General features: G+C 53.0%; 12 protein-coding genes across 12 annotated transcripts; 7 read left to right on the forward strand and 5 right to left on the reverse strand.

Annotated features, from left to right (window-relative positions):
* Positions 1-56: 56 nt before the first annotated feature.
* On the forward strand, positions 57-1,470 carry BKA58DRAFT_32009 (synaptobrevin). The gene is made up of 2 exons (XM_046167749.1): positions 57-432; positions 488-1,470. Exons 1-2 carry the CDS (start codon positions 286-288, stop codon positions 1,238-1,240), a joined length of 900 nt encoding a protein of 299 aa, XP_046032059.1. The 5' UTR covers positions 57-285; the 3' UTR covers positions 1,241-1,470.
* On the forward strand, positions 1,471-2,909 carry BKA58DRAFT_32010 (smr domain-containing protein). Its single transcript, XM_046167750.1, has 2 exons — positions 1,471-1,697; positions 1,786-2,909. The coding sequence occupies exons 1-2, from the start codon at positions 1,661-1,663 to the stop codon at positions 2,532-2,534; spliced, it is 786 nt and encodes a 261-aa protein (XP_046032060.1). The 5' UTR covers positions 1,471-1,660; the 3' UTR covers positions 2,535-2,909.
* Positions 2,910-3,525: 616 nt separating this feature from the next.
* On the forward strand, positions 3,526-5,150 carry BKA58DRAFT_32037 (uncharacterized protein). The gene is made up of 2 exons (XM_046167763.1): positions 3,526-5,064; positions 5,123-5,150. Exon 1 carries the CDS (start codon positions 3,577-3,579, stop codon positions 4,861-4,863), a length of 1,287 nt encoding a protein of 428 aa, XP_046032061.1. The 5' UTR covers positions 3,526-3,576; the 3' UTR covers positions 4,864-5,064; positions 5,123-5,150.
* A 1,690-nt stretch (positions 5,151-6,840) lies between these two features.
* BKA58DRAFT_397388 (uncharacterized protein) lies at positions 6,841-8,498 on the forward strand (the record flags this gene model as incomplete). The annotated part of the gene is made up of 2 exons (XM_046171422.1): positions 6,841-8,176; positions 8,236-8,498. The coding sequence occupies 2 exons, from the start codon at positions 6,841-6,843 to the stop codon at positions 8,496-8,498; spliced, it is 1,599 nt and encodes a 532-aa protein (XP_046032062.1).
* Positions 8,499-9,597: 1,099 nt separating this feature from the next.
* Positions 9,598-11,371, forward strand: BKA58DRAFT_374633 (uncharacterized protein). Its single transcript, XM_046169343.1, has 2 exons — positions 9,598-10,294; positions 10,373-11,371. Exons 1-2 carry the CDS (start codon positions 9,867-9,869, stop codon positions 11,067-11,069), a joined length of 1,125 nt encoding a protein of 374 aa, XP_046032063.1. The 5' UTR covers positions 9,598-9,866; the 3' UTR covers positions 11,070-11,371.
* Positions 11,372-11,441: 70 nt separating this feature from the next.
* On the reverse strand, positions 11,442-13,823 carry BKA58DRAFT_374635 (uncharacterized protein). The gene is made up of 3 exons (XM_046169344.1): positions 13,698-13,823; positions 13,258-13,630; positions 11,442-13,156 (listed from the first exon to the last, which is right to left on the reverse strand). The coding sequence occupies exons 1-3, from the start codon at positions 13,752-13,754 to the stop codon at positions 11,544-11,546; spliced, it is 2,043 nt and encodes a 680-aa protein (XP_046032064.1). The 5' UTR covers positions 13,755-13,823; the 3' UTR covers positions 11,442-11,543.
* A 179-nt stretch (positions 13,824-14,002) lies between these two features.
* BKA58DRAFT_434931 (NADH-ubiquinone oxidoreductase B18 subunit family protein) lies at positions 14,003-14,405 on the forward strand (the record flags this gene model as incomplete). The annotated part of the gene is made up of 3 exons (XM_046173299.1): positions 14,003-14,057; positions 14,121-14,245; positions 14,301-14,405. The coding sequence occupies 3 exons, from the start codon at positions 14,003-14,005 to the stop codon at positions 14,403-14,405; spliced, it is 285 nt and encodes a 94-aa protein (XP_046032065.1).
* A 464-nt stretch (positions 14,406-14,869) lies between these two features.
* BKA58DRAFT_374640 (4-coumarate-CoA ligase-like protein) lies at positions 14,870-16,909 on the reverse strand. Its single transcript, XM_046169345.1, has 2 exons — positions 16,662-16,909; positions 14,870-16,596 (listed from the first exon to the last, which is right to left on the reverse strand). The coding sequence occupies exon 2, from the start codon at positions 16,407-16,409 to the stop codon at positions 14,940-14,942; it is 1,470 nt and encodes a 489-aa protein (XP_046032066.1). The 5' UTR covers positions 16,410-16,596; positions 16,662-16,909; the 3' UTR covers positions 14,870-14,939.
* A 1,691-nt stretch (positions 16,910-18,600) lies between these two features.
* Positions 18,601-19,041, reverse strand: BKA58DRAFT_374642 (uncharacterized protein; the record flags this gene model as incomplete). The annotated part of the gene is made up of 1 exon (XM_046169346.1): positions 18,601-19,041. A coding segment is annotated over one exon (441 nt), but the record flags the coding sequence as incomplete, so codon positions are not given.
* A 177-nt stretch (positions 19,042-19,218) lies between these two features.
* On the forward strand, positions 19,219-20,736 carry BKA58DRAFT_397392 (uncharacterized protein; the record flags this gene model as incomplete). The annotated part of the gene is made up of 1 exon (XM_046171423.1): positions 19,219-20,736. The coding sequence occupies one exon, from the start codon at positions 19,219-19,221 to the stop codon at positions 20,734-20,736; it is 1,518 nt and encodes a 505-aa protein (XP_046032068.1).
* Positions 20,737-21,021: 285 nt separating this feature from the next.
* On the reverse strand, positions 21,022-21,921 carry BKA58DRAFT_304275 (uncharacterized protein; the record flags this gene model as incomplete). The annotated part of the gene is made up of 2 exons (XM_046167012.1): positions 21,022-21,455; positions 21,537-21,921. 2 exons carry the CDS (start codon positions 21,919-21,921, stop codon positions 21,022-21,024), a joined length of 819 nt encoding a protein of 272 aa, XP_046032069.1.
* Positions 21,922-22,274: 353 nt separating this feature from the next.
* Positions 22,275-24,252, reverse strand: BKA58DRAFT_330477 (SGF29 tudor-like domain-containing protein; the record flags this gene model as incomplete). The annotated part of the gene is made up of 5 exons (XM_046168153.1): positions 22,275-22,978; positions 23,279-23,704; positions 23,759-23,822; positions 23,906-24,033; positions 24,114-24,252. 5 exons carry the CDS (start codon positions 24,250-24,252, stop codon positions 22,494-22,496), a joined length of 1,242 nt encoding a protein of 413 aa, XP_046032070.1. The 3' UTR covers positions 22,275-22,493.
* Between the last annotated feature and the right edge of the window lie 299 nt (positions 24,253-24,551).

Consider the following 24,551-nt stretch of genomic DNA (forward strand, 5'->3'; position numbering starts at 1 on the left):
AGGCTAGTGTGGGGATGACCCACCATGCCACGATTGGTGGTCGCGAAAGTGACGTCGGGAGAGAACACGTAAATTCACATGAACGATGCCTTTCCCAAACTGAACGCAGCGCAACTCTTTACTATCGTAACAGAACAAGAAACTCGAAGAACTTACAAGGCGAAAACACATGTTTTGACCTAAGAAACAACGTGTACCAGTTCCTACCCCGCTAACGTTACCTCTTCATCACTCTTGCCTGCTTTCATCGCGACCACCGTCGAGCGCACCACCACATACCGTACGATGACTACAAGGACTCGCTCGCCAGGCTTCGGCGATACTACAAGCATCAACCTCAATCGCTTGCTGTCTAGATTAGACCGTTTGGTACTGATCGACCCGTCACCACAGTTGCGCAAGTCCAACTACGAGCGCGCACGCGTGAGCGCGGTAAGCTTCACATTCCTATACCTATAATCCATGATATGGACTGACGTTATTATAGAACATTGAACATGCCCGTACCCTACTCCTCAGCCTGGAACACTCGGCCTCTACGATACCCTCCAAGTCGAAGAAAGCCGAACTACAAAACGACCTACAACAGAAACGCGAACTCATAAAGCAACTCAACCAGCGGATTTACGAGCTTAATCAGCTAGACGACACAGACTCAGACGGATCGGTAGATTCTGATGAAGAAGACGCGGATCAGTTTCCTTCATATGCACCGAGAGTAAAGACGGAAGCCGGACGCGATGTGTCGACATCTACAGAAGGCAACGAAGCGTTCCAGAATGCAGCACAAGGCATTGCATCAGAACTGCGCCGAAGAGGCAAGCCGGACGCGAACGCAGCAGGGACACAATCAGCATCCGGCAATTCTTTGTTTCCGTCCAAATCTACCTCAAGTACAGCCGACCCTTCGCTCGCAAAAACAGAGGCGCTCCTCTCCCACGAACGCAACGAACAAGAAGAGCTCACGACGGACTTGCTAGATATGGCAAGACAATTGAAAGAGCAATCAATACACTTTGGAAACACGCTCGAAGGGGATAAAGGCGTAGTGGATCGCGCACTTGCAGGGCTGGACAAGAACACGTTGAACATGGATGCTGCCAGCAGGAGAATGGGTGCCCTGCGGAGGATGACTGAGGGAAGGGGTTGGTGGGACAGGATCAAGCTGTATGGCATGATCGCTGGGCTGTGGGTGATCGCCTTCCTGATCGTCTTCGTTGGGCCGAAGATTCGGTTCTAAGGCGACACTCGATCTTGCCAATCCACGTCGCAGCCATCAGCCTTGAACAGTCGTATTACGAATTGCAGGGGTTGGAGAATGTTGGCGGCATCACAGCGCAAGCTCTACTTGAGTTTTCCAGCGGCAGACACAGCATCGTACGATAATAATACCCAGCCAATTCAGTCCATATTCACACCGCTCTACATGCATTACAGCGCATTGTTACCGTGTCAGTGGTTCAATCTTGGATACTCCACGATGGGGCTGCCCGATCTTCACGGCTGAGCCACGTCAAATCTGGACCCTGCGCATCTGCATGTACCCGCTTAGCGGCTCCGAGCTTCATCTTAATGTGTGCTGTCGCTCGACAACAACACAACACAGCATCACCGACCCTTCTCACGCGATTTTTATTGTTACAATTGGTGTCGCGACAAGATGGCCGCTATGGAAATGCACTCATTGGGTGCGCGCTGTACGTACTCGAAGCCTGACACGCCGCGAAGAACAATCACTTCGGTGTTCGCAGCCTACAACGCGCGTTACCTAACATACATTGACAGCATTAAACCACGCCTCCGCCGATACCGAAGCCGAGTACGACCGTCTCCGAGATCTTGCGCGCCAAGAAGCCGGAAAGCGATCCTCCTGTTTCGACAAAGCCCACCAAGCCTACGAGTCCGGCGATGGAGCGCGAGCCCACGAGCTGTCCGAAGAAGGCAAAGCCCACGCCGCGAAGATGGACCAATACAACCGTCAAGCGCGCGACTACATCTTCCGGGAAAACAACGCCGAGGGCAGAGTCGCGGGCGACACCATTGACCTCCACGGCTTGTTCGTAGAAGAAGCCGAGGATGTTCTGGAAGAGAGGATCAGGGTTGCGAGACAGAGGGGAGAAGGCCATCTGCACGTCATTGTGGGCAAAGGTAACCACAGCAGGAATCACGTCCAGAAGATCAAGCCGAGAGTCGAGCAGGTGTGCCGCGAATTGGGATTGCAGTACCGCACGGAGGAGAACGAGGGCAGAATCTTTGTGAACCTGCAGGGTGGTGATGTTCATGAGATGCCGCCGCCGCCTCAGGCTCCAAGCTATGGTGGTTATCCTGGACAACATGGTGGGCAGCATGGTGGGCAGCATGGTGGACAGCATGGGGGACAGCAACATGGAGGTCATCAGCAGCACGGTGGTCAACAACACGGTGGCCAACAGCATCATGGACAACAGCAGGGCCAGAACGATGAGATTGAGCAGATGGCCAAGAAGGGCTTGTCCAGGTTGCTCAAGAAGTTTGGGTGCTGTACGGTCATGTAAGGGCTCAGTTGGCCTGCTCTTGTGTAAATCGCAGAGGGTGACATGGAGGGCTGTGGAGGCCTGCAGGACACATTTGATACCCGCGGATTGGATGAAGGGATGAGTTTGGATAGGGACGACTTCGATGTATATAGAAGGTATATATTTGGATATTGCAAACATGCTAAGAGTACAGCCCATTCTGCTTCAATGCCGCGTTTCCTTGTGCATTGCCTCTCATTTTTGAGTCTGATCAGTTAAACCTCCTTCGTATAGGAAAGAGATCCACCATGTAGACACAAAAGTTGTGCGGACTTCTCGACGACACAGAAAGACAGCAGAGCAGCATCATCAAGAACGGATGATGATATCAGACAAATGGCATGAAGTGAAAACGATCCACTTCGATTAAAGAAAGAAACGGCGCTATCGAACGCACCGAAGAATCAGAGAGAGGAGTTCAAGCTCATATGGAACTTGGTCGTGGCAGCCCCACATGACATCGTCCTTCGCTTCGATACTAGCGCTGCGCCCGAAGATGATGAAAACATGCTCACTGCAACCTGTATAATGCTCAATCAAGCCGAGACATGCATAGTACACTTCGGACAATGGAGTCGGGTTGTAACTTGCTGACATCATGGCGCACCCTGCCGAGCAGCCTGGTACGACGGAGGCGTTCCCTTACTTCCGAAGATGCATGTAACGACGTTTATGCGAGGGTTCGTGTAACGGGTGACGTCTTGTGTGCTATAGAGACGGATTGGAGATGTGTCGGGAAGGGGTCCATGGTGTTTGCGGGGCTGCATATGCATTTTACCTGGATAAGGAGGATGGGGAAAGTATGCGGTAACACAAGCGGTGTCATCTTGTCTCTACTGATCTCCCGTTCTTTGAATGCAACAGAAGCTTCGATAGATTAGTGTGGTGTAACAAACGTCTTCGACGAAAGTCGCGAATGACGTTCACGGAGCCGCGGCCCGTTCCTCCACTTTCCATGCACCTCCGGCGCCGAGCATCCTAACATTCCACACCCAAACTACCAACACACAAAGTACACAACATGATGACACAGACGCAACCGCCAGCCATCCCGTCGCCTCCGCCAGACCTCAGCGCCAAACTCCCCAAGCTTATCCCCCGCAAACGCGCCCCCACATCGCGAGAACCGCCGTCTGCCCCTCCCCCACCGACGCCTTCGTTACCCGCGCCGCCGAACCTAGAGAGACACACATACGCGCGACCGTCGAGGCGCATATTGAGCCCAGAAGATCACCAGCTGTTTCTCAGGAGTAAGACATGCACGCTCGTCGAAGCGTTCGTGTTCGGCATCGCCGACTCGGTTCGCGACCGCAGCATCTCGAGCATCAAAGATGAAGAAGTCACAGACACCGTCAAGACAGTCGTGCAGATACTAGCAGAAGCAGAAAAAGTGCTAGACAGATGCCCACCAGAAGACACAGGCTCGCGCTTCGGCAACCCAGTCTTCCGAACCTTTCTCGATGAAGTTGAAACGGTGTTATCGCTATGGCACGAGAAACTCGGGTTAAGCGACAAGGCGCAGGTCGACGAGATAGCGACGTACCTCCACAACTCCTTCGGAAACAAGCGAAGAATAGACTATGGCTCCGGCCACGAACTCAACTTCTTCCTCTGGCTACTCTGTCTAAATCGCATCGGCATACTCCCCGACACTACCTTCCCCGCGCTCGCCCTCGTCGTCCTCCCCGCATATCTGCGCCTCATGCGCCGCGTCCAGGAATCATACTATCTCGAGCCAGCGGGTTCGCATGGCGTCTGGGGCCTGGACGACTATCAGTTCCTGCCCTTCCTGTTTGGCGCAGCGCAACTGCTTCATCATCCCTACATTACACCGAAGAGCATACACAACGCCTTGGTACTGGAAGAGGAGAGCAAAGAATACCTCTACCTTGACCAAATATCCTTTGTCAACTCCGTCAAGAACGTCGAGGGTCTGCGTTGGCACTCCCCTATGCTCGACGACATATCCTCTGCAAAGTCATGGGCGAAGATTGAATCCGGGATGCGGAAAATGTTCCGTAAGGAGATTCTGGAGAAGCTACCTGTTATGCAGCATTTCCTGTTTGGAAGCTTGGTGCCGCCGGTTGATGGCATGAGCACGGAAGAGGAGGCGGGTGTGGAGAAGGAGGAAGAGGAAGAGGAAGGCGGAGAGGTCAAGGTATTTGACGATGAGACAGGAAAGCGGCATGTACACGCAAGTGCAGGGTGGGGCGATTGCTGTGGTATCCGTGTACCGGCTGCGGTTGGTGCGGAGGGTGAGGCGAGGAAAGGCGGTGCTAGGGGGTTGCGGAGGGTACCTTTTGATTGAAGAGGTAAAAAGCGATAGATCATCTGTGTAGCCCAGGAAGACTGCACTGATTGTGTTCAGTATACCTAGGTAGGCAACAATCCCGGAATCCGATAACCAACTGCCATCGCATGTACCCAAGTATCATCCATCAATACCAATTAATGCGTCATAGTTCAGCAGAGCTAGAACTGCACCTCATACAAGGAAAAGTCTGAATAGGTCTGCAGCGTACATTAAGATAAAAACATATAAAGTAGGTAACCTAACATTAACGTAGGTTCCAGCGTGTTTGGTTCTTTCCTCGTGTGAGATGGCTGGCGGAAGCGGTAGGACCTAACAACCCACCTCCATGTCCAGCCACAGAGAACGCCAACTGTTCCCAGAGCCCGCCAGCGCTCTTTCCATTAGGCGAACATGAGCATCACCCGAGGCATAGTCTACCCTCACGTGCTCTGCCACCAGTCGGTACACGTCACGACGATTCCGAGTTTCCCAATTATGCCACGTTCTTCCTGGCTGGTACGCTTGGGGATATGGATACGTGTCCGCCACAGGAAGAAAAGGTGTGCGAAGTTAGCAGCGGGAAGACGGAAGGATACTGGATTCAAGGACGAGAAGAGCACACTGTTCCTTGTGACAGATGTCCACCTTTACCGGCAATGTCGTTGACAACCCGTCTTGACACAGAACATAACCTATCGTACGTTCAGGACCCGAGAACCAGCCGGCCCGAAACATCCACAGGGTCAAAGGGGAAACTGATGGGGAAGCGGTCTACCTTGTCTACCCCACATTTCAACGAAGAAGACTTGAAAGATTTGAACGAGCCGTCCAAGAAACACAACTCCCGATGTGATGAGGTCGAAAACCCTGAGTATCCTACCAATCGCTGCAGAGTTGAAGGGTGGTTGAAACGTTGTACCACAGAAGTACATGGAATTCCAAAATGTACTCACGGCACGCTGAGGGGTTGCAAATCTGTCCTAACTGTCACACAACGACATACTATACCAAATCAGAGATGGATTGGGGTATTGTATGCATGAAGTCTCCCTCGTTTGTTCCACTGTTCCTTAGCGAATTTCATTGCGTTCTGCGACGATGCGAAGAGCAACCTGTTCGATAGTTTGGATCAATATTCACATGTCCTGTCATGTTGGATGGTTACACATCTGTAGCGAATGTAATCGTGAGTGGGACGTTAGACCGTTTTGTAACGAGTGCTTGCATCACATACAAGGGGAAAAAGTGAACACCCTGCCGTCTACATTAGTCTCAAAACGAAAGTTTGCAAACTCTTAAACCGATGTAGACTTTTGGTTTATTTACATCTTTCCTCTGCTGTAGGTGGGTGTTCACTTCTTTTATTGTATGAGGTGCTTGCTAAAACGGAGCGAGGCGGAGAAGGAAAGCGGAATCACCACGTCTCTCCCCTCCGCCAGCGATACCCCCATTTAGCAACCCGAAGCTCCCAGGCTACCGCGTGTATCTCAAAAACATCCGGCCGCGCTCATGGTTCGCGGGTGTGCCGCTAATGCGAGTCACTTGCTTGCACATGGGTGGTGTGCGTGGGGTTAACGACTTTCACATGACCAAAGGCGGCTGTGACTCGATCACGCATGAGGCTAAGCTATGACGTGATTCAGACGGACTGCGGTCGACACCCAACCTTCACGACGGACGTGATGGAGCCGGAGAGAGTTTTTGGAGGATGGAGATGAAAGGGGTCGAGTCTAAGTTTGTGGGCATGCTGGGACGCGTGGGCACGGAGGTAGCTTGGCCGCGATTGGACCCTGGGGCTCTTGGGGCGGAGTTCTCACGGAGGTTACGGCATGCAGGGGCTTGGCCGAATCGCATTGTGAACACCTGGATATCACCAGCTTACCACTATCCAAGACAGCATAGTGTCCTGCCGCCCAAGACTATCACACGCTTGCAGCGGTCCCACCCACCTACCATCCGGTACCGTCATTCGCTTGCGCCTCCACTCACCTTATGCCTGCTGAGTCCATACCGCTGAGGAAGAAGCCTCCGCCGCATCCTCGCAAAACCCTCGTCCACACCCTCTCCGAAGACTTCACCCTCGAGCCCCCAAATAGAAGTACCTCGCCCGTCGTTGCTTCTGGGTCGAGTTCCCGCCAACTCTCTCGCACACGCTCTTCGTCGCGCCAACATCGCAAAGCCAACGGGAAGTCAGCGCTCAAAGAACCAGATAGCCCCGGCAATTCAGAACTCGAATTCGACGACTGGGATGAACACGACGCGGCTATGCCGTCAGACCTGAGACCCTCAATGGACCACGCCGAGTATGGGCGCGCAAATGCGCCCCTGCTCGGGCGCAAGACGGAGGACGACAACATGGACGACGGGTTGTTGGGAAGGAGCACACATCACTTCCACGAGCGGGATCCAGAGATGCAGGCCAAGCACGAGACGCGGAAGAAGTACACCTACGCCGCCTTTCTGCTTGCGCTGAGTCTGGTGAGCTTCACAGTGCAGACCGAGACCGCGGTATACATCCAGCACCAGTTGAAGTGGGAGAAGCCGTACTGCATGCTGTACATGACGCACGGCTCGTGGATAGTGCTCTGGCCCGCAACCCTCTTCCTCTTGCGCCTCCAGCACTGGAACGAGCCGTGGCCGACCTTCTGGCGGCGCCACGTCCAGCTGCTGCGCCAAACCGCCCTCATGGTCCAGCACCAGAACCTACACCCCACGCCGCGCCAGTCCCAAGTCTCGCCCGTCCGTTACATGCTCAAAATGACGGCCTTCATCACATGCGCTCTCACGCTCGCAGGAGGAAGTTGGTACGTAGCCGTCAACCAGACGACAGCCAGCGACTTGACCGCCATCTACAACTGCTCCGCCTTCTTCGCCTACGCCTTCAGCATCCCCATCCTCCACGAGAAAGTCCGCGCGAGCAAAGTCGCTGCCGTCGCCATCGCCATCGTGGGCGTTTTCGTCGTCGCATACGGCGACCAGTCCCCCGCGAAACACGGTTCTAAATCCGGAGGCGGAGCCGGCGGCGACAAGGCACCCCCGTCGCACGAAGCTGAGAATCGCGCTTTTGGCAACCTCGTCATTGGCATTGGCAGTGTGTTGTATGGCCTGTACGAAGTGCTGTACAAGAGGCTGGCGTGTCCACCAGAAGGCGCCGCACCGAACAAAGGTGTTATTTTCGCGAATCTCTTTGGTAGTTTGATCGGCGCGTTTACGCTGAGCGTGCTGTGGATTCCGCTGCCATTTTTGCATTATATGGGATGGGAACTGTTCGAGCTGCCGCATGGAGAGCAGGCGTGGATGATGGCAATCAGTGTTTTGGCTAATGCTAGTATGTTCCCCCCCCCTTCGCTCTTTCCCCAAAACACTGCAATACTAACGTTCTACCAGCCTTCTCAGGAGCCTTCCTCGCACTCATCTCCCTCACCTCGCCCGTCCTCTCCTCCGTCGCTGCCCTCCTCACCATCTTCATCGTCGCGCTCGTCGACCAGCTTCTACCCCCGCCGCTCAATTCGCCACTTACACCTGCAGCTATTGTTGGTGGACTGCTTATTATTGGCGCGTTTAGTCTGCTGTCTTGGGCGAGTTACAAAGAGATGGATGAGGAGAGGAGACATAAACTTGAGGAGGCGCCTAGTGAATTGGATGATTAGACGGGTTGCGTTTGCGGCACTGCTTGACCAACCAACGACGATCCCGATTTCAAGCCTGTTTTCCCAAGCGAAAAGTACTACTGGAATTCCTCAATCTTTCTCGAAGAAAGTTGAAAAGCCAGTGGATGAAGAGGCTGCAAAGAGCATCATGTTGAATGCCGACGGAGAGTACGTTCAGGTCATGGCATGTGGGAGTGGTCACATTGGTGTTTTGTCCAGTGTAGCTGCGTAGAGCTTCTTTTGTCTTCATTTATTTTGGAATTGTGTAGCGCACTGCACATTTTGGGGTGGTGGTTCATCTGGGACGGGCTCTCATGGTCGGCACCTTCGCCTTGTGCAGACCCTTTATTTTTTTCGGACTTCGTTACGCGCCGTAAATGAGGCATATTGGGTTAGAATCTTTGACATTGCGCCGTACGTTGGTTTGGCAAGATTATTAGTATAGCATGCATAGATGGGCGTTTGATTAGGCGTTGCAAAGGGTAAGACTGTAATTGTCACCCTGGATGTTAGAATGGAATTTTGGTTCGGTTCACTACAGTTTTTGGATTTGATAGTTCTGTGCATTTCCCTTGTTTGTCCGAAGGGAACGGCATGCCGAGCGCACTGCATGAGTCGGACGAAAATGGTTTAGAGATCATTACGAGTAGAAACATGGAGAAGTAAACGTGATGCAATGATGCGGGTGTCGTTGTTGTAGTATTATGGAAATCGTGGGTGCGTTGTCGGTTGGCCCTTGATGGAAACCTAGGTAGTGGAGACTGGATGAGGAGAAAGGATCTCTTTGGATAAGGATTTACGAGGGAGAAGGATGTATATCAGTAGGTGTTCGGCCACATTATTCTCGTTTGACAGCATTTTTTGATATTTCAGTCAGTGCGCTGGGGCGGGTTTTGCCTACACAGTTGATCGCTGTTTCTTGTCAAGACGAGATATGCATTGTCCCCAAGTTCCAGGGTTACATCAACGTCTTTGATCATGGACCGCTACGGTCGGAAGTATCGAGATGCCTCACAAAGCTGCTTTCACATGCGTGCGCACAAAACCCTCGACCCTGAGTCTCAACAGTACCAAATGCATCAACACTGGAAGCGAAGAGCTTCTAACTCTCCGGAGCTCAAAGACGAGACGGTAGGGTACACACCTGCATCAGGGCGAGAAAGCGATTACAGCGCGAGAACACCCTGAAGTATGTAAGCAGCACAGTACAAGACGGCCGGTGGACCTGGCACCTCAGTTCCCCAAGAGACTCCTCTTTCCCCTGATAACCTCCACTGTGCCAGTTGACGTTTGGTATTTCTTCTCAACACCTTTCTATTATTCATTGGCGTGCGTTCACCAACTGTTATCCATCTCCTCGTTCTAGCCATGCCTCTGCTCCAGTCTGTACCAGATGCGAAGGATGTCGACGTGCCCAGGCCATTGCGTATCGATAGGCCACGGTCAAGACCTCAGGCGTCGTCCCCATCTTCGTCTCCTTCTTGGATTCCATCGCCAGTGGCTCAGCAGCAGCACCGCCGGGTAGAAAGCCCAGATGCGCTGAGAGCTCGTCAATACCCTTCACCACGGGCTCAGCCGGTGCCACGTCGTCAAGATGGCGAAGCACAGAACCGGCTGCGTGTTACCAACTCAGCAGTTGCAACACCTTCAACTTCAGCTTCGCCATCACCCTGTCCGAAACAACCTCGCCGATTAGAGCTCTCAACCCCGATACCATCTCGCTTCAATTCAACACCATCGCCAATCCTTCAGCCAGTGGACTTGCCTCATCAAGATTCCGAGCACAGATCTTCACTGTAAGTACTCATCTCTACCCTCTTCTTACCCCACAACTGCCCTCCTCCCAACTTGACTCTAACAACATTGCTTCCCAGCAACACCCTAAAAATCAGACGCAGATTCACAAGTCTCGTATCCAGTGAACCAGCAAAACCCTCCACACCCCTAGGAAACCATGTCTCGAAAACCACCGTCGACACACCCAAGCCCTCAACCTCAACCTCATCCTCCTCAACAGCCCATTCCGCCTATCCCGCCGACAAAACGCCGTCATCACCACCACCACCAACAATCACCCTCGCCCTGCCGGCCCCCTTGACAACTACGCTCGCCAGCCCCAAAACCAGCATCTCCACCACACCACCACCACCACCTAAACCCCGCCACCGCACACCCACCCAGCTCACCCGATCTCTAAAAAACAAGCTCAAAAAGCCCCTCGCCGCCCTCTCCCTCCTAACCAACCGCCGCTCCACCCCCGGCACCACAACCGTAAGCCGAGTAGCCTCCGCAACGCAATCTTGGTTATGCACCGCAACTGCCATGTCACGAACAGGCGGCGGATTCGGCATTGCGTTTGAGAGCAGTACGCGTACGGCGTTGGGGGAAGTGTTGGAGGAGAATGGGTATGTTGGACGGAGAGTGGATAGTCCGGTTGGTGAGAGAGATGGAGGTGAGGGGGAGGATGAGGAGGATGAGGAGACTGTGGTGCAGAGGGCGGTTTTGCTGGAGAGGTTTGCGTTGCTGAATTTGGATGCGGGGAGGAGGAAGGGGGACTATTTCTATGGCTAGGTCGGATCAAGACCAGGCCTTAGGCGGAGTTAAAGGTGCGCGCTGTTGTTGTGGGGGAGGGGGTCTATAAGGCGTCAAGGTGGATTTTGGCGGGAATTGGATTATTGCGCGGTTGATCGTTGGTTATTGACGGTTGGTTTTGGGGGGTTCGGAATTGTGATGGTATCTACCTAGGTATACCCAATGTGGTGACGTTGTCATTGTCAGACACTGTAGCTCGCTGCTTAGAATCGATTGTATTGCTCAGAATTTGGTTATTGCTGCTCCCCTAGACTAGATTATAATATCATGCTGGTCTATCAGTGGATGTTAGCAGTGTCTGTGTCACAAAAACTTACACAGTACCCAATCGTTGGGTGGTGAACCAGGCTTGAATACATGTATACATTAAGAGATAGATGCTCGCTATCTTAGTCATAAATACTCGTTAACCTCGATCTTATCCCTTCCCATCCCAACACCCCAAGAGAAACCCTACAACGGACTTCCATCCAGTCCCTCCGCCCGTTCCTGTGTCTCCGCCTCTTCCAACTCTTGCAGAATCTCCGGTAACATGGACTCGACGTCTTCTTCCCGCTCGCCCAGCGCTTTCGCGATAAGCTTCTTATACGTGCCTTGCTTCTCGCTCATGCCTGCTACACTGAGATTACTCACGACTTCTCGGACGAGCTCTCTCCGCTCGAGTTGCGCGCGGTGTAGTAGGAGGGCTAGGCGCATCTTCTCTGTCACATCCACAGGCGAAGTATCGGCGTTTTGCTGCGGCATGCTACTGCATAGTCGGCGGAGCTCGGCTTTTTGTTCAATCTCAAGTAACGACTCGGCTTCTTCCACTAGTAACCGCAATTCCTCTTCTTGCTGCCGATCCGCTTCGTCGTCGTTGAGGTCAATGTGTAGGCCGTTTGACATGAGTTGTAGTTCGGCGACTTGTTTTCGTACGGCTTCGAGTTCGGCTTGGCGTCGCTTGACTACGCGTTCTGCGTCGAAGGATTCTGCTTCCTTTTCTTGGAGTTCAGATTCGTATGCCTCGGCTAGCTCTTTGCACTTTTCTAGCAGCGTTGGCGCGACTTTGTTCATGAGATTTGAAGCGGTCTGCGAGCGGTACTGGATAGGTTCTCGGACAGCCATGCTAGGGAATGGCACTGGAATTAGCGGTCCGCCATCTAGATGCGGGACGTGTCCGTTGAGTCGGTGTTCTGGTGGTGGCGCAAAAGGAGACGATGAAGCCTGCCGTGGGCGTCCATGCGTTCGTCGTCGACTGTTGAGTTCCCTGATCAGATCGTCTGCCGTTTCGCCCTTTTTGTTCATTATGTCTACTGAGACATTACGTCCCAGCAAACTTCGCACGCATTTCCTCGCCCCGTTCCGCGCAGCAATCATAATCGCTGTGTCGCCATTCTGGTCTACCGCGTTGAGTAACCTCGTGACCTCATCTGGTATCCATGTTTCCGATAATTTGTTGATGATGCAGTCGAGGTACCACCTAGCGCAAACATACTTGTTCGAGCTGCTCGTGGTCGCTGCGATGTGGTGGAACACGGTACTTCCAAACCAATCTGTCCGATGAACTGTCTGCTGAAAGATCTTAACCATGCTGGGCATAGTCTCCTTGTCAAAGTTGTTGGTGAACATGACAGCACGCATTAGTGGTGTCTCTAGGTTGTTTGATAGACAATCAATACGCGCCCCCCGGTGTATCAACTCCTTCACAACCCCCACATCACCCATAGCCGCCGCCCAATGCATGGCTGCGTGTCCCTTCTCGTCGATCGGCCGGTCCAGATTAATGCTCTGCGGTGGTTCAGGCCATGAGACGGCGGATTCGTGGTCTAACAGCATGAAGTAGTCCAGCAGCTGATCTGCCCATATTTGGTGTTGCTGGTCGAGCAGAGACATCTGATCCATTCCCCTCTTGCGCTTCCTGTTGCCGCCCGTCGAGTATGAATCCAACATATCTGCGTCGCCCAGCATCGACTCGGAAATAACGGTTTCGTTGTCCGGTGTCTCTTCGCGGAAGATCTGTGACCTAATCTGAGAGGCCTCGTACGGCTCTTCGCTAACTTGCGACTGCGCGCTCGTGGTCACGAAAGCTGCGATATCAGTCAGCACCATGTCCCGTATTCAAGCTTGACAACGACCAATGAGAGTGACCCCCTACACTGCATAGACTCAAGCGAATAGACATTTTTACCATTCCGAGCTGCCGCCGCCGCAGTTTGCTTGGGCGGCTTCATGCGATTCGACGCAGCAGTCGCATGCTTGGGCGCAGGAGGAGGGCTCCGGTCGCCAGGGACATAGTCGAAGATGGCGCGCATCTTGTCCAGGACGCCGTTCCGCTCTGCCAGATGTCGGCCCTCCTCCAACGGTATCCATGTGCCTTGGTATTTGCCATAACCGCCCTGGACCTTTTCATGCACGCCCTTCTGGACTTCGCGCTCGAGGATGCGGGTTCGGGCAGGCTTATCGTAGTCGGCTACCTTGAGGATGTGGGTCGCGTTGATCCAGTCGTCGGCGCGGCGGCGCATGACATGGTTGCCGTTGACATTGCACTCGTAGACGGGGACCTGCAGGCGGGCTTTGTCAGTGCATCGTCGCAATGGTGAGGTGTCGCAAGCAGTGGGGACTGCGCACATTACTGTATGTTGCCGAGTAAATCTTGCCATCGGGCGCGGGGGGCATCTTCACCATTCGATTAGATGTAGAAGGGTGTCTCGGGGCGTGTCAAGTGATTTCGTGAAGGCGTGTCTGCGGTTCGCGTCAGACCTGGGGGAAGGCGCGTTGGGAGTCCGCGTTCGCGACTGCCCTGCCAAGCATCGGGGTCGTCAGCTTGCCTTTGCCGACACCGAGTGAACCTCACCACGCTCGCCCGCAGACGAACCTCCGCCCACCAGCCCCCCGCGCGCCATTGACGATAATCAACACCCCGGGCCGCCAGTATGACTGTCACCGATACCATCAAGCATGCCGTCGGCCTCGACGGCGAGCCGAGGAGTACGTCCGCCCACGCATCCTAACGCAATTGGCTCCGAGGAATAGAGACTGACGGGACCGCAGAGGCTACCCGCGAGGAAATGAGCGCCGCCAAACTACCGATTCCCTACCGAGACTCATGCGCACATCTTCTTATCCCCTTGAACCGGTGTCGGTACGAGGAGTACTACCTACCATGGAAGTGCGAGGTATGCGAGAATGGGACGAAGAAGGACGAGAGCGGGCGGCTGACGAGAATTCTAGAACGAGAGGCATTCATACGAAAAGTGCCAGTACGACGAGTTCAAGGAGCGGGTCAAGAAGATGGACGAGCTGAGGGCAGCCAAGAACGGACAGCGAAGCAACTAGGGTGTTGTTCACAGGCACAGCTGATGAATATGTCAGTCGCGGGTGGAGCATGCTGCATGTATATATCAAAGCAGCAAGAATTACGAAGATATCAAATCCAATGTTTCGGGGACAATTGACATCCTGGAAGAAAGGCGTCGAAGCAAGAAACAACAGCTCTGACATGAAACGCGTACTCGATCAGTCTGCGACCCATACCGAACCCTGAATCGCTATCTTGCACGGATTCTACCTCTATGAACGCCTCCATCAAATCTACAACTTCGCCTTGGTATCTTCCAGCGCAGCCTTCTCCCTTAACTCCTTCCTCAGAATCTTCCCAGAGGGATTCTTCGGAATCGCCTCAATGAAATGCACACCACCTTCCAAGCGCTTATGTCTGGAGACACGCTCAGCAAGCCACTTCTTGATATTCTCAGCAGTCTCCGGAGTCGCCTTGTCGGGCGACTGAGGCATGATGTACGCGCGAGGCAGTTCATCGCCATTACTGACAAAGTTAGCAGTTGATACAGACTGTAGAAAACGCGGGCCAACTTACGCTTTGATGCCAATAACAGCAGCATCCTGCACATCTGGGTGGTCCAGCAACAACGCCTCCAACTCCGCCGGTGCAACCTGTAGACCCTTGACCTTGATCAATTCCTTCTTCCTATCAACTATGAAGAAGTGGTTCTGCCCATCCACGTATGCCACGTCTCCCGTCTTCAACCACCCATCTTCCGTTAGAGTCTCCTTGGTCGCATCGGGCTTGTTCCAGTACCCCTTCATAATGTTGGGTCCGCGAACCCAGATCTCGCCTCGCTCGCCTTGTGGCGCTTCGACCTTGCCGTCGTCATCTACAACGATCTTTGCTTCACAATTTGCTAGTACTTCGCCAACAGAAAAGCTGGACGAGTAGGCAGACGGGGGGAATGTGGTTGCTGCGCAAGTCACTTCCGTCATGCCGTAGCCCTGCTTGACATTGACTTGACCATTCGGCCATAGCCGCTCGAATTCCTCAATCACTTCCCGACCGAGTGGGGCAGCGCCGGAGGACACGCCCGTCACGGAGCTCAAATCGAATTTTTTCGTTGCTGGGTGCTTTGCCATGGCTACGATGACCGGAGGTACCAGGACCATGTCGGTGATGCGGTACTTTTGTACATTCTGTAGCATCTCGACAAAGTCGAATTTGGGCATCATGTAGACGGGTACGCGTTGTTTCACCGCACCGAAACAGAAGATGGCTTGCGCCATAGCATGGTACATGGGCAGGAAGCAAAGGTATTTCTTCGTCTTTAGCTTCTCATAGTAGTCGGGACTGGTGGTTTGGATGTGGATCTGTTGGCTGCAGTTTGCGACGTAGTTCCTGTGCGTTATCATGACGCCCTTTGCAACACCAGTTGTTCCTGAGGAATAGTTGAGCGCAACTATGCGATCGAGCTCTTCTGGTGTTTTCAGGTCTGGCCAAGAGTATGCATCGCCGCGTTCTGGCGTATCGAGGAGTTCAGTCCAGTGGCGAACATTTCCGAGTTCCATACTCTTCTCCACTTTGCGGCCCTCAAAGGTGGCAATACCATCGTCAAAGACAAAGATGCGCTCAGAACCCATGCCAATCTCTTTCGCAGCTGCGACTCCTGTGTCCAAACTGCCCTCTGCGCATATCATGAAGCGCGCCCCGCTGTCTTTCAATTGGTATGCTAGCTCTCGGGCAATGTAAGTCGGGTTTGCGCCGGTAAAGACACCCTCTGCCATGACGATACCCATCACTACTGCTGGGAAGAAGAGCGTGTTCCCCGAGTAGAGCAGCACGCGGTCTCCCGGTTGGAGACCTGCGCGCCGCAGACCTGAAGCAAAGCGTTTCGCATAGAGACGAAGGTCGTGTAACGAGATGTTGTACTTTTCAGGTTCGCTTGCCGAAAGGTAGAATGGTTCCTTCGGTAGTTCGACGTTGGGTGAGTCGAAGATATACGTCGGTAAGGAAACCTGGGGTATAGGGAACGAGTACCGGGATTTGATCACCATGGTGGCGGTTCAATGTGCTGGCCGAGGAAACGTCGCAAAGATGTCGAAGAGGAGCAGCAACTTGTATTGACGAGGTCCACTCTTATCACTCTCGCTTCTTGACCCACTAATTGTATCCACGACGCGCTCCGTGCTGTGGCCCTTGTTGATGGCTTGCAGAGTTGAACGGTGTAGGCGTCAGCGAATCCTACTCGGCATCCATCAGCAACCACTCAATCAAGTACATGCATACATCCAGGATCAACAATTTACCTTCTACCAACTCCTTTCCCTGTCTAGCTATCGCGATGTCTGAAACAACACAACTACGGTATTCGACATAGGAAGTCGCGATACATAGATGGTTTAACCCAGCCCAGCGCGCCTACCGGTTTCATTCTACCCCGAGGCATCTCTGCTGACGCCACTGCATGAACGGGGCAACTAGTCCAAGACAGCACTTCGGGTAGCTCGATTGCGTTAGAAGTGGGCTCGGACGGGGGACGGATGTGAAGGTGGTGAGGTGCGTTAAGCGGGGGATTGCTAGTTGTGCCGAGGTAGAAGTCTGGGGTAAGGACAGGGGTTAGCGAGCAGACGTCTGGGCATGCTTCTTGAGAGGGTTCGTCCGTTATTTTTCTCATTGCTCATTCAAACAATCCCCTATTTTTATCTATGTCGTTTTTTTATGCTTAGGTACAAATGTCAAGCGTGAAAGTCATGTTGAGGGCATGTCTCAAATCGAATTTTAGCGCGCCATGTCAACAGACCGTCTCAAGCCACGTTGTTCGACATGGCAATCTTCTTCTCAACTCAAGCAAAAACATGAACAGGTAGGAACCGTGATTTTAGACAGACATCCCATATGAGGGTTGTCATTTTTGGTCAGTCCATGTCTGAGTAATGAGGAAAAGAAGAAGTTTGGGGGATCTAGTGAGGTTTATATACTTTCGACACGGCGCCAGAGGGCGGATATATGGGACGAGGTATTCATCAGCATGACGTCCAACATATGCTATCGACGTGAATTTTGTTCGTCGATGACGCAACCAGCTCTCTTGAAACACCATGTCGTCCCGAGAACGCCGTGCGGAGGTCATATGCTCTAAACTCCAAACAAACGTAGCCAACCAACCAAACGATACACTTCCATTCGAACGCACGAACAGCGTTTGTAGCCTGCAAACTAACCTGTCACTGGCGGTCTGACGTCCAAACGCACTCGAAGCGCATGACGCTATGCTTTCCAACGCCAAAACACCGCGATGCTACCCACAATGTCGTATCCATCAATGTCCCTCACGATTCCAAGTACATCTCCAGAAAGGAGTTTGATCCGCCGCATTCGGTTCCCGCATATCTCCGCCGAGGCCAAATTACGTAGCTCAAGGACGATGACTCGATCTCGCTGAAGTCTCTCGCGGACTTGGAGGAAATGCTGGTGAAAGCTTTGATTTTGTTCGCGGACACGATTCATTACGTCAGCTACAAATCCATCGTCTGATGATGCAGGCGAAGACGAAGGTTCTGTTACAGCTGACGGTGCGGAACGTGTCTGTCTGCGCCAGTCTCTAACCATTAACATCGTCTCCATGCTTGGTGGTGGTAGACTCTGAGTCGATCGCCGTGGTGGTGTCGCTCTCAGGATACTTGTGGATTGTTCTGCGGGAGTATAATCCCGAGATGTAGGCGTCCACGGCGCTCCAATAGCTCCGCCAAAAACTTCGTTCATAGATCCCCTCAACGGCTGCGGGTCTGGTCGTTCATGTACCTCTTCTTTCCCTTCCTCTTCCTCCTCCTCAATATCCTCCTCTTCCGTCATCGAAACACGGTCCTCTAGCTCGCGTTCATCATCTGAACACTGAAATTGTTCCTCGAACATGTCCTGCATAACCTCCAGTGCACCCATGAAGATACGACTGGACCAAGTGGCCAACATGTTGGCATGGTTAAGTTGATCTCTCACACGCCGCGCTGCCTCAAGCTCCAACCATGCAGATTCAGCTATAGCGTGCGCCTCACATACAATCTTCTTTTGATGCCCCGCCTGGATCCACAATGCGCATACACGTTTTGGGATCCCAACATAGCATTCCGCACCAGTTGCATGGAGTCTGCGTTGCTCGTCGAAAAGGTTGTCGGTGATCGTCAACAGCTCCGTATACCGCTTGGTGTCAAAAGGGGCATTGCGATCGTAATACGTCTCCTTTTCTTTCCGCGCTAGCGCTTCCATTGCTGGTGGTAGCATGTTTAGCTCGAAGAGCTCTTGTCGACAGCTCGGGCACTTGTTGCGGTTGTCGATGTAGCCTTCCGTCATATCCCGTAGACATTGGAGATGCAGTATGTGCTTGCAAGGGAGTTGAGCAAGGCGGGTACTCGGTTCTTGTACGTCTACTTGCATTCGTTCTAGACAGATGGCGCAGTTGGAGTCCCCAGTGGCCCCAAAGTTTCGGTTTTGTTGTCGGATTCGCTCGTCGAGGAAGTCCTCCAGGCTGGGGAGGTTGTTGGGTGCCATACCAGCGGCGGGTGTACGAGCTGGTTGAATGTGTATTACGAGTGTGATCTTGGTGTGGACTGCAGCGGTGAGTGATTTAGCTTCTGGTGCTTTATATATGGCCATGTGATTGCCTTCAGAGTGAATGGCTGTAGGTAGCATTATATGTGTGGTATATAGTCGTGGCGATGCGCGAAGTGCAAGAGCCTATCCGCGACGTGTAGTGAACATCGCTTTCTCTATAGGAGTAATCCAACTAACTCCAAGAAGTCTGCATATAAGCGTCGACTCGTATGTTCCCAACTTTCAAGGTAGCGGCACAACTCACTCAACTCAACCATGTCGATGCAAACTTCCGCTTCAGTTCCTGACCAGGAAGATGATGCCATGCCAGACTTGCCCTCAATGGGGCAATTCATAGCTACCATGGATAGGTCCATTCAATACTCCGAGCAGCTTCCCAAGACCTGCAGTATATGCTGGGAAGACTACAACTGGGACGATAGCGTTGTGATACGCCTTCCATGCGACCACATCTTCCACGAAGAATGTTGTCTCAATTGCGTGAATTCAACACTTAGAAACCGCAACGCCTGCCCCATGTGCCGGACAGTGTTCTGCCTCCACAACGTTTTGACGCTAGAACGAAAAGATTCTATGAGCGATAGCGAAGAAGGGTACAGCAGTGAGATCATGGCGCCATACGACCGGATCCGCGAGGCTTATCATTGGATTCATGCTGCGGCCAACGACTTGTACGAGGAAGAATTGTGGAAAGAGACTGGTAGTCCCGACTATGTGTCCATCATACGCGAGACAAGGATACAATGGCATCGAGAACATCACCATCAACCGTACGAGTTCATCTGCGACGAGCATGAAGAGGTCGGGGATAGCTGGCTTGAGCTTGTCGTGGCTAATCGTGTCCGAGAGAGGCTCAGCGAGGACGGTCTTGTGGACTCTTTGGAAGGCCAAGCGGTTGAAAGGAGACGCAATCAGCTAGTGAGCTGGGTGAATCAAAATTCTGGCCCCGAGAGCGAGGTCTGGGTCCCTCAAAATATGCAAGAGTTTGAAGAGAGGGCCGCTGAGAGGGGCGCTGGGACAGCGGTGCATGATGAGCATCGTCAGCAAGAACAACACGACGACGACCGTCAGGCTGACGAAGATTCAGAGGATCACGAGAGGTGGGCATCTGCTCATCCTCACGAGGACGAGGAAGGTTCAGAAGAGGGCGAAATCCGAGAGCAAGCAACCAGGCAAGAGCCCTCTGAACTTCCCCATCCTGAGAGCTTTGAACTTTCCGATCCTGGAACAAGTCCAATGGATAGCGGTACAACGGAGTGCGCTACCATAGCACAAAACGACGCTATCCACCGACGTTTCCGGGAAGAACTAGGAGCACAGATTGTCGTAGGAGCTTTGCCCGACGTATACGATTTTAGGCGCGCTGGAACACCACCCAATCGAGAAGTACAGCGCCGTCGTTCCCGCTCTCAATCTTCATCCCCATCCTCACCATCTCCATCGACAGACCCCCTCTTCCCCCTCCCCGCAGCCGCCTCACTAGCCGACCCACCTTCCCCACAGCCCACAGTCTCGCAACGAGATGTGGCCAACACGCGCTCCTGGCTTAGATCAGAGGGACACATGATCCTTTGCGAGATGCACAACGTGGCCTCAGTTGTGTATCGAGGCGATCATAAATATGATGTGCGCGGTTTTGGAGGGGATGATATGGGGGTTGTGAGGGATGCGGATGCGTATCATGTCGCGGGGTGGATTACGATTTTCTATCGTTATGGAGGGGATAGTGGAGATTTCGATGGCTCCAGGGAACGGGTTCGGCGTGGTGTATAGTAGGAGATGTATAAATCTCCTGTGTACGAGAGGTGGGCGGTTTCAATGTAGAATACGTGGAAATATATCCAGGACTTTGTTTGCTTGAAAGCGACGTGGGAGCTTGCAACTGAGTATGTTTGACGTTCCTGTCTTCCAGTGGCGTCCAATTGGTGAAAGAATACGCCAGCCGTTGGTACGCCCCTCCAGAAGCGTGACCGACTTGTGATATCCCCAAACGCCAACGCTATGCATAACAAAAACGCGTGAAGCATGTACGTCCTATGACATCTTGAAAGAGCCCAACTATGCCTTATCCTCGCCCTCATCTTCACTGCTATCCCTCTCTTCCCACCCCACCATCCGTCTCAACACGCGATTTTCTTCGCCCAACTCTTTACATCTGCCCCTCAACCCCTGTTCGACTTCACTTTGGCATCGTAATGCGCTCCTTGCGTTCTCTGCGACGCGACTTAACCCAGCCTGCCAGTCTGCGTGCTCTAACCGCAGTGCCATAGATGTCGAGCGTTCTTGGTCAAGAAGCCCCTGGTAGTGTTTGTGCAGAGCAAGCATGGCGGAGGTTTGCGAATAGGCGTATGGGCGAAGTTTATCGAGGAGAAGGGTCAGAGCGGATTCGTAGTCGGTGAGGAGGGCGGAGAGAGATGTGTTGGTTGAGGTTAGGGATGCGATGGTTGTTTGTGCGCTTGAGAGCTGTGATTGTAGATGTGCCACTGTCGCTGCTATAATGTGTGTTAGTATGTGTTCATCCAGGTCCAGACGAATATCGCCGTCCAAACACTCTCAACGCAGACTTAACATACCATTGATCTCTCCATTGACCTCCCTCATGCCCATTCCCCCGCCAGTCCTTGGTGCAAGCCCACCGACCTCACCCCCCTCTTCTTGCGCAGCCCTCCCTTGTATCGCAGCAACACCCTCCACGATGCCCCTCGTTTGCGCTTTGTTCTCTTCTAGCAATTGACTCAACTGCTGCACCACCGCCCACAGATGGTTCATGTCCGTCTGCTGGCCGCCGCTGGGTAGGCCATTAACCATTGGAACGCCGTTTTGGCCGCCGCCGTTAACTTGCGATCCTGCAATACTGCCGGCTTGTGAATGTGAGGGGGAGGGCGGAGGGCGATTTTGATTGTGCTGTTGCTGGGCGGCTTGTTGTTGGGAGGACTCGAGGAAAGAGAAGTTGTTCATGGCGACAATGGTGTGGGTGGGTGGTGGAGATTAGGTAGCTGCGGATATTGGTGGAGTTGGCGTGCGGCGCGGGCTTGATGGCTTCGGTAGTCGCGCGTGTGATTGGATTGGAAGTCTGATGGTGAGATCGTAGGCGCCTACCAAGATCTTCTCAGTGACGCGACACTCGATCGAGGTATAGAATGCTTTTCTGCGTCTTGTGCGGGGTTAGGTTGGTTTGGGTCGCGGAGTATTGAGGCTTGTTGGCGATGCGCTCTGGGACGTGTCCAGATGACGCTTGCTTGCTTGGGGACTAGTGGCTTGGCCATACTCTATGGCTTGACTAGCCCGCGAACCTTTGCAGATGGATGTGCTTTGCTAGTAACAAGGTATTGATAGGACTAATAACGAAAGCGTGACTAAATTATGCGAGAAATCAAAAGCAAAATTGCACCACAAGAGGTATCCGCAGCCAGTCCATGCCAAAGAACATCCTCCCCCAATGGTATCCGACACTTCCTACACAGACTCAATACGAGCCCACTATGACCGAAAGTTGACCTCGCTTCTCGAAGCGCTGGAGGACTACCCGCTCATCTATCAGGCAGCACATACCTCCTTTCTACACTCATCTCACGATCTGCCTCATCTTCACCTTCAAACCTCAACCTGACGAGATTGTCCACACCATCTCCTTCTTTGCCACCGTCTTCTTTCTTGACCTTGCCATCACTTTGCCTCCAGACAGCCACCACTTCCGCTTTGTAGAAAGTAGTGGTACCTGGGTAGAGAGCGAGAACATTCTTGCCTTTGCTGAGGTCTGGTAATGTGGTGTTTGATGAGGGTGGCGGGATGGGTATCAGGTGGTTAACGGAAGCGCGATAGGGTACTGACGGTGTTGGGGGGTCTGGATCAGCATCGATGATTTCGTACCGACGTTGCTTTCCTTCGCCGATCACGGATGTCACGCGACATAAGATGCCCTCGCCTTCGAAGGACATGGAGGACGCGGAAGAGCGATTCTTCGCGTTGTTTCGGTAGAGGACCTCTGTCTGTGGCGAAAGACGTGGTCGGATTTCTGTAGTGATGTCGTCAGCTGACGTGGTGTCTGAAGGGACATGGGATGATGTGTAAAAAGGGCGCTATGATAGAAGAGATGGTACATGGTGGCATGAGCACATGAAAAGACGTATGAGATCAGATGAGGTGAGATTATGAGCTTGCCTATCCGACTACAAACCTCGAACAAGCCGAAAGGAAATATGCCAGTGGGTATCGTCTGCCGTCTAAGGTGAACGCCGATAGCAAAGTACAGCTCAACGCTTGGTCTTGTACTTGATTGTGGGCTTGGTTTTGGAAGAAGGAAGAACCATCTTACCCTTACCCGAGTCGTCTTCGTCCATCTTCACACTGCCCTCTCTCGCAACAGGTACCGATCCTGCTCTGCTACTGCCCGACTTGGCTACCAGTCGATCTTTCTGGCTGCTGATAACGACCTTTGGGCTGGGGCCTCCAGGACTGTCCGCAGCCATGCTGTCGCGGTCGTCGATGTTGTCGTTGTGCTTTCGCTTGCCTTGGCGGTCGCGTCCAGACTTCCCGTGCCCAACGCTGGTGGCTCGTGATGCTGAAGGCGGGGCCTCTTCCGACTGACGGAGGGCGGCCAGTAGTGTCATCTGGGTGGAGACGTCATTACCGCCTTCGACCGGCTGGAGAAGGGTCTGTGCCTCATTTAGATTACGGATGTTGTCGCGCAGAAGTTCTTCAAGCTCGTCATCAATACGGGCTGAGGTTTCCTCGCCGCGATCTAGCCGGGTTAGCACAGTGGGACGAACATGTAGTAGTCAGTTGGGCAACGAACCCTGACGAGCAGACTGTTCTGCGACGAGGGCAGCGATCTTTTCTTGCAAGACATCCGACTCTTTCTGCGGCATGTCAGCAAGGGAGCACATATTCGTGTAGTTGATATAAGCGAAGCGTGCGACAAGGCACGATTTGTGCACCATACGATGCATTTGTCGACGCGTCTGGCGTTTGTCTTGATTTGTTTCCAGAGGCGCCGCTCCTCCTCTGGATCTTCTTGTCCATGGTCATTTCGATTTCTTCCATATTCATTTCGGTTATGGCCTAAGTAGCCTTCCGAATCGCGAAGATTCCGCGGTACTTCGCTCATGGTAAGGAACGATGGCGATGGATATAGAGATGCAGATTGTAACGCTGGTGTTGATGAAGAAAGTATATTCGTACCATGAGTTGATCAACGCGACGTCCGTCAGCTTTGATCGAGTTCCAGAGGGCTCTTTCCTCGTCGAACTCCTCCTTCAACTGACCACGGGGCCTGCTGCGGGCTGCCATGTTGAGGAAGTTGTGGCCCGTCAACTCCCCAGCTCTTTTCGTGTTACCTGAGGCGGCGCAGGTAGTTCATATGGTGGTGTGGAAGCGACAGACTGAGGTAGAGGAAAGGAAGTAGCTGCAGATGATCAACGTCGGGACCTGTAGTCGGCGGGACGCAGGGTAGGATACGCTAGTCATGGAAGAGGGGATGAGCTTAAACCAACGGCAGGGTGACGATTGTGCGGGACCAAACAAGTGGACCCCGCCCAGAGCTCCTCCGCCAATTCGCGGCATCGCAATACATACGCAACCTCCACACT

Source organism: Alternaria rosae (assembly GCF_020736505.1).
Source record: "Alternaria rosae strain MPI-PUGE-AT-0040 chromosome Unknown BKA58scaffold_1, whole genome shotgun sequence".
Classification (NCBI taxonomy): Eukaryota; Fungi; Ascomycota; class Dothideomycetes; order Pleosporales; family Pleosporaceae; genus Alternaria; species Alternaria rosae.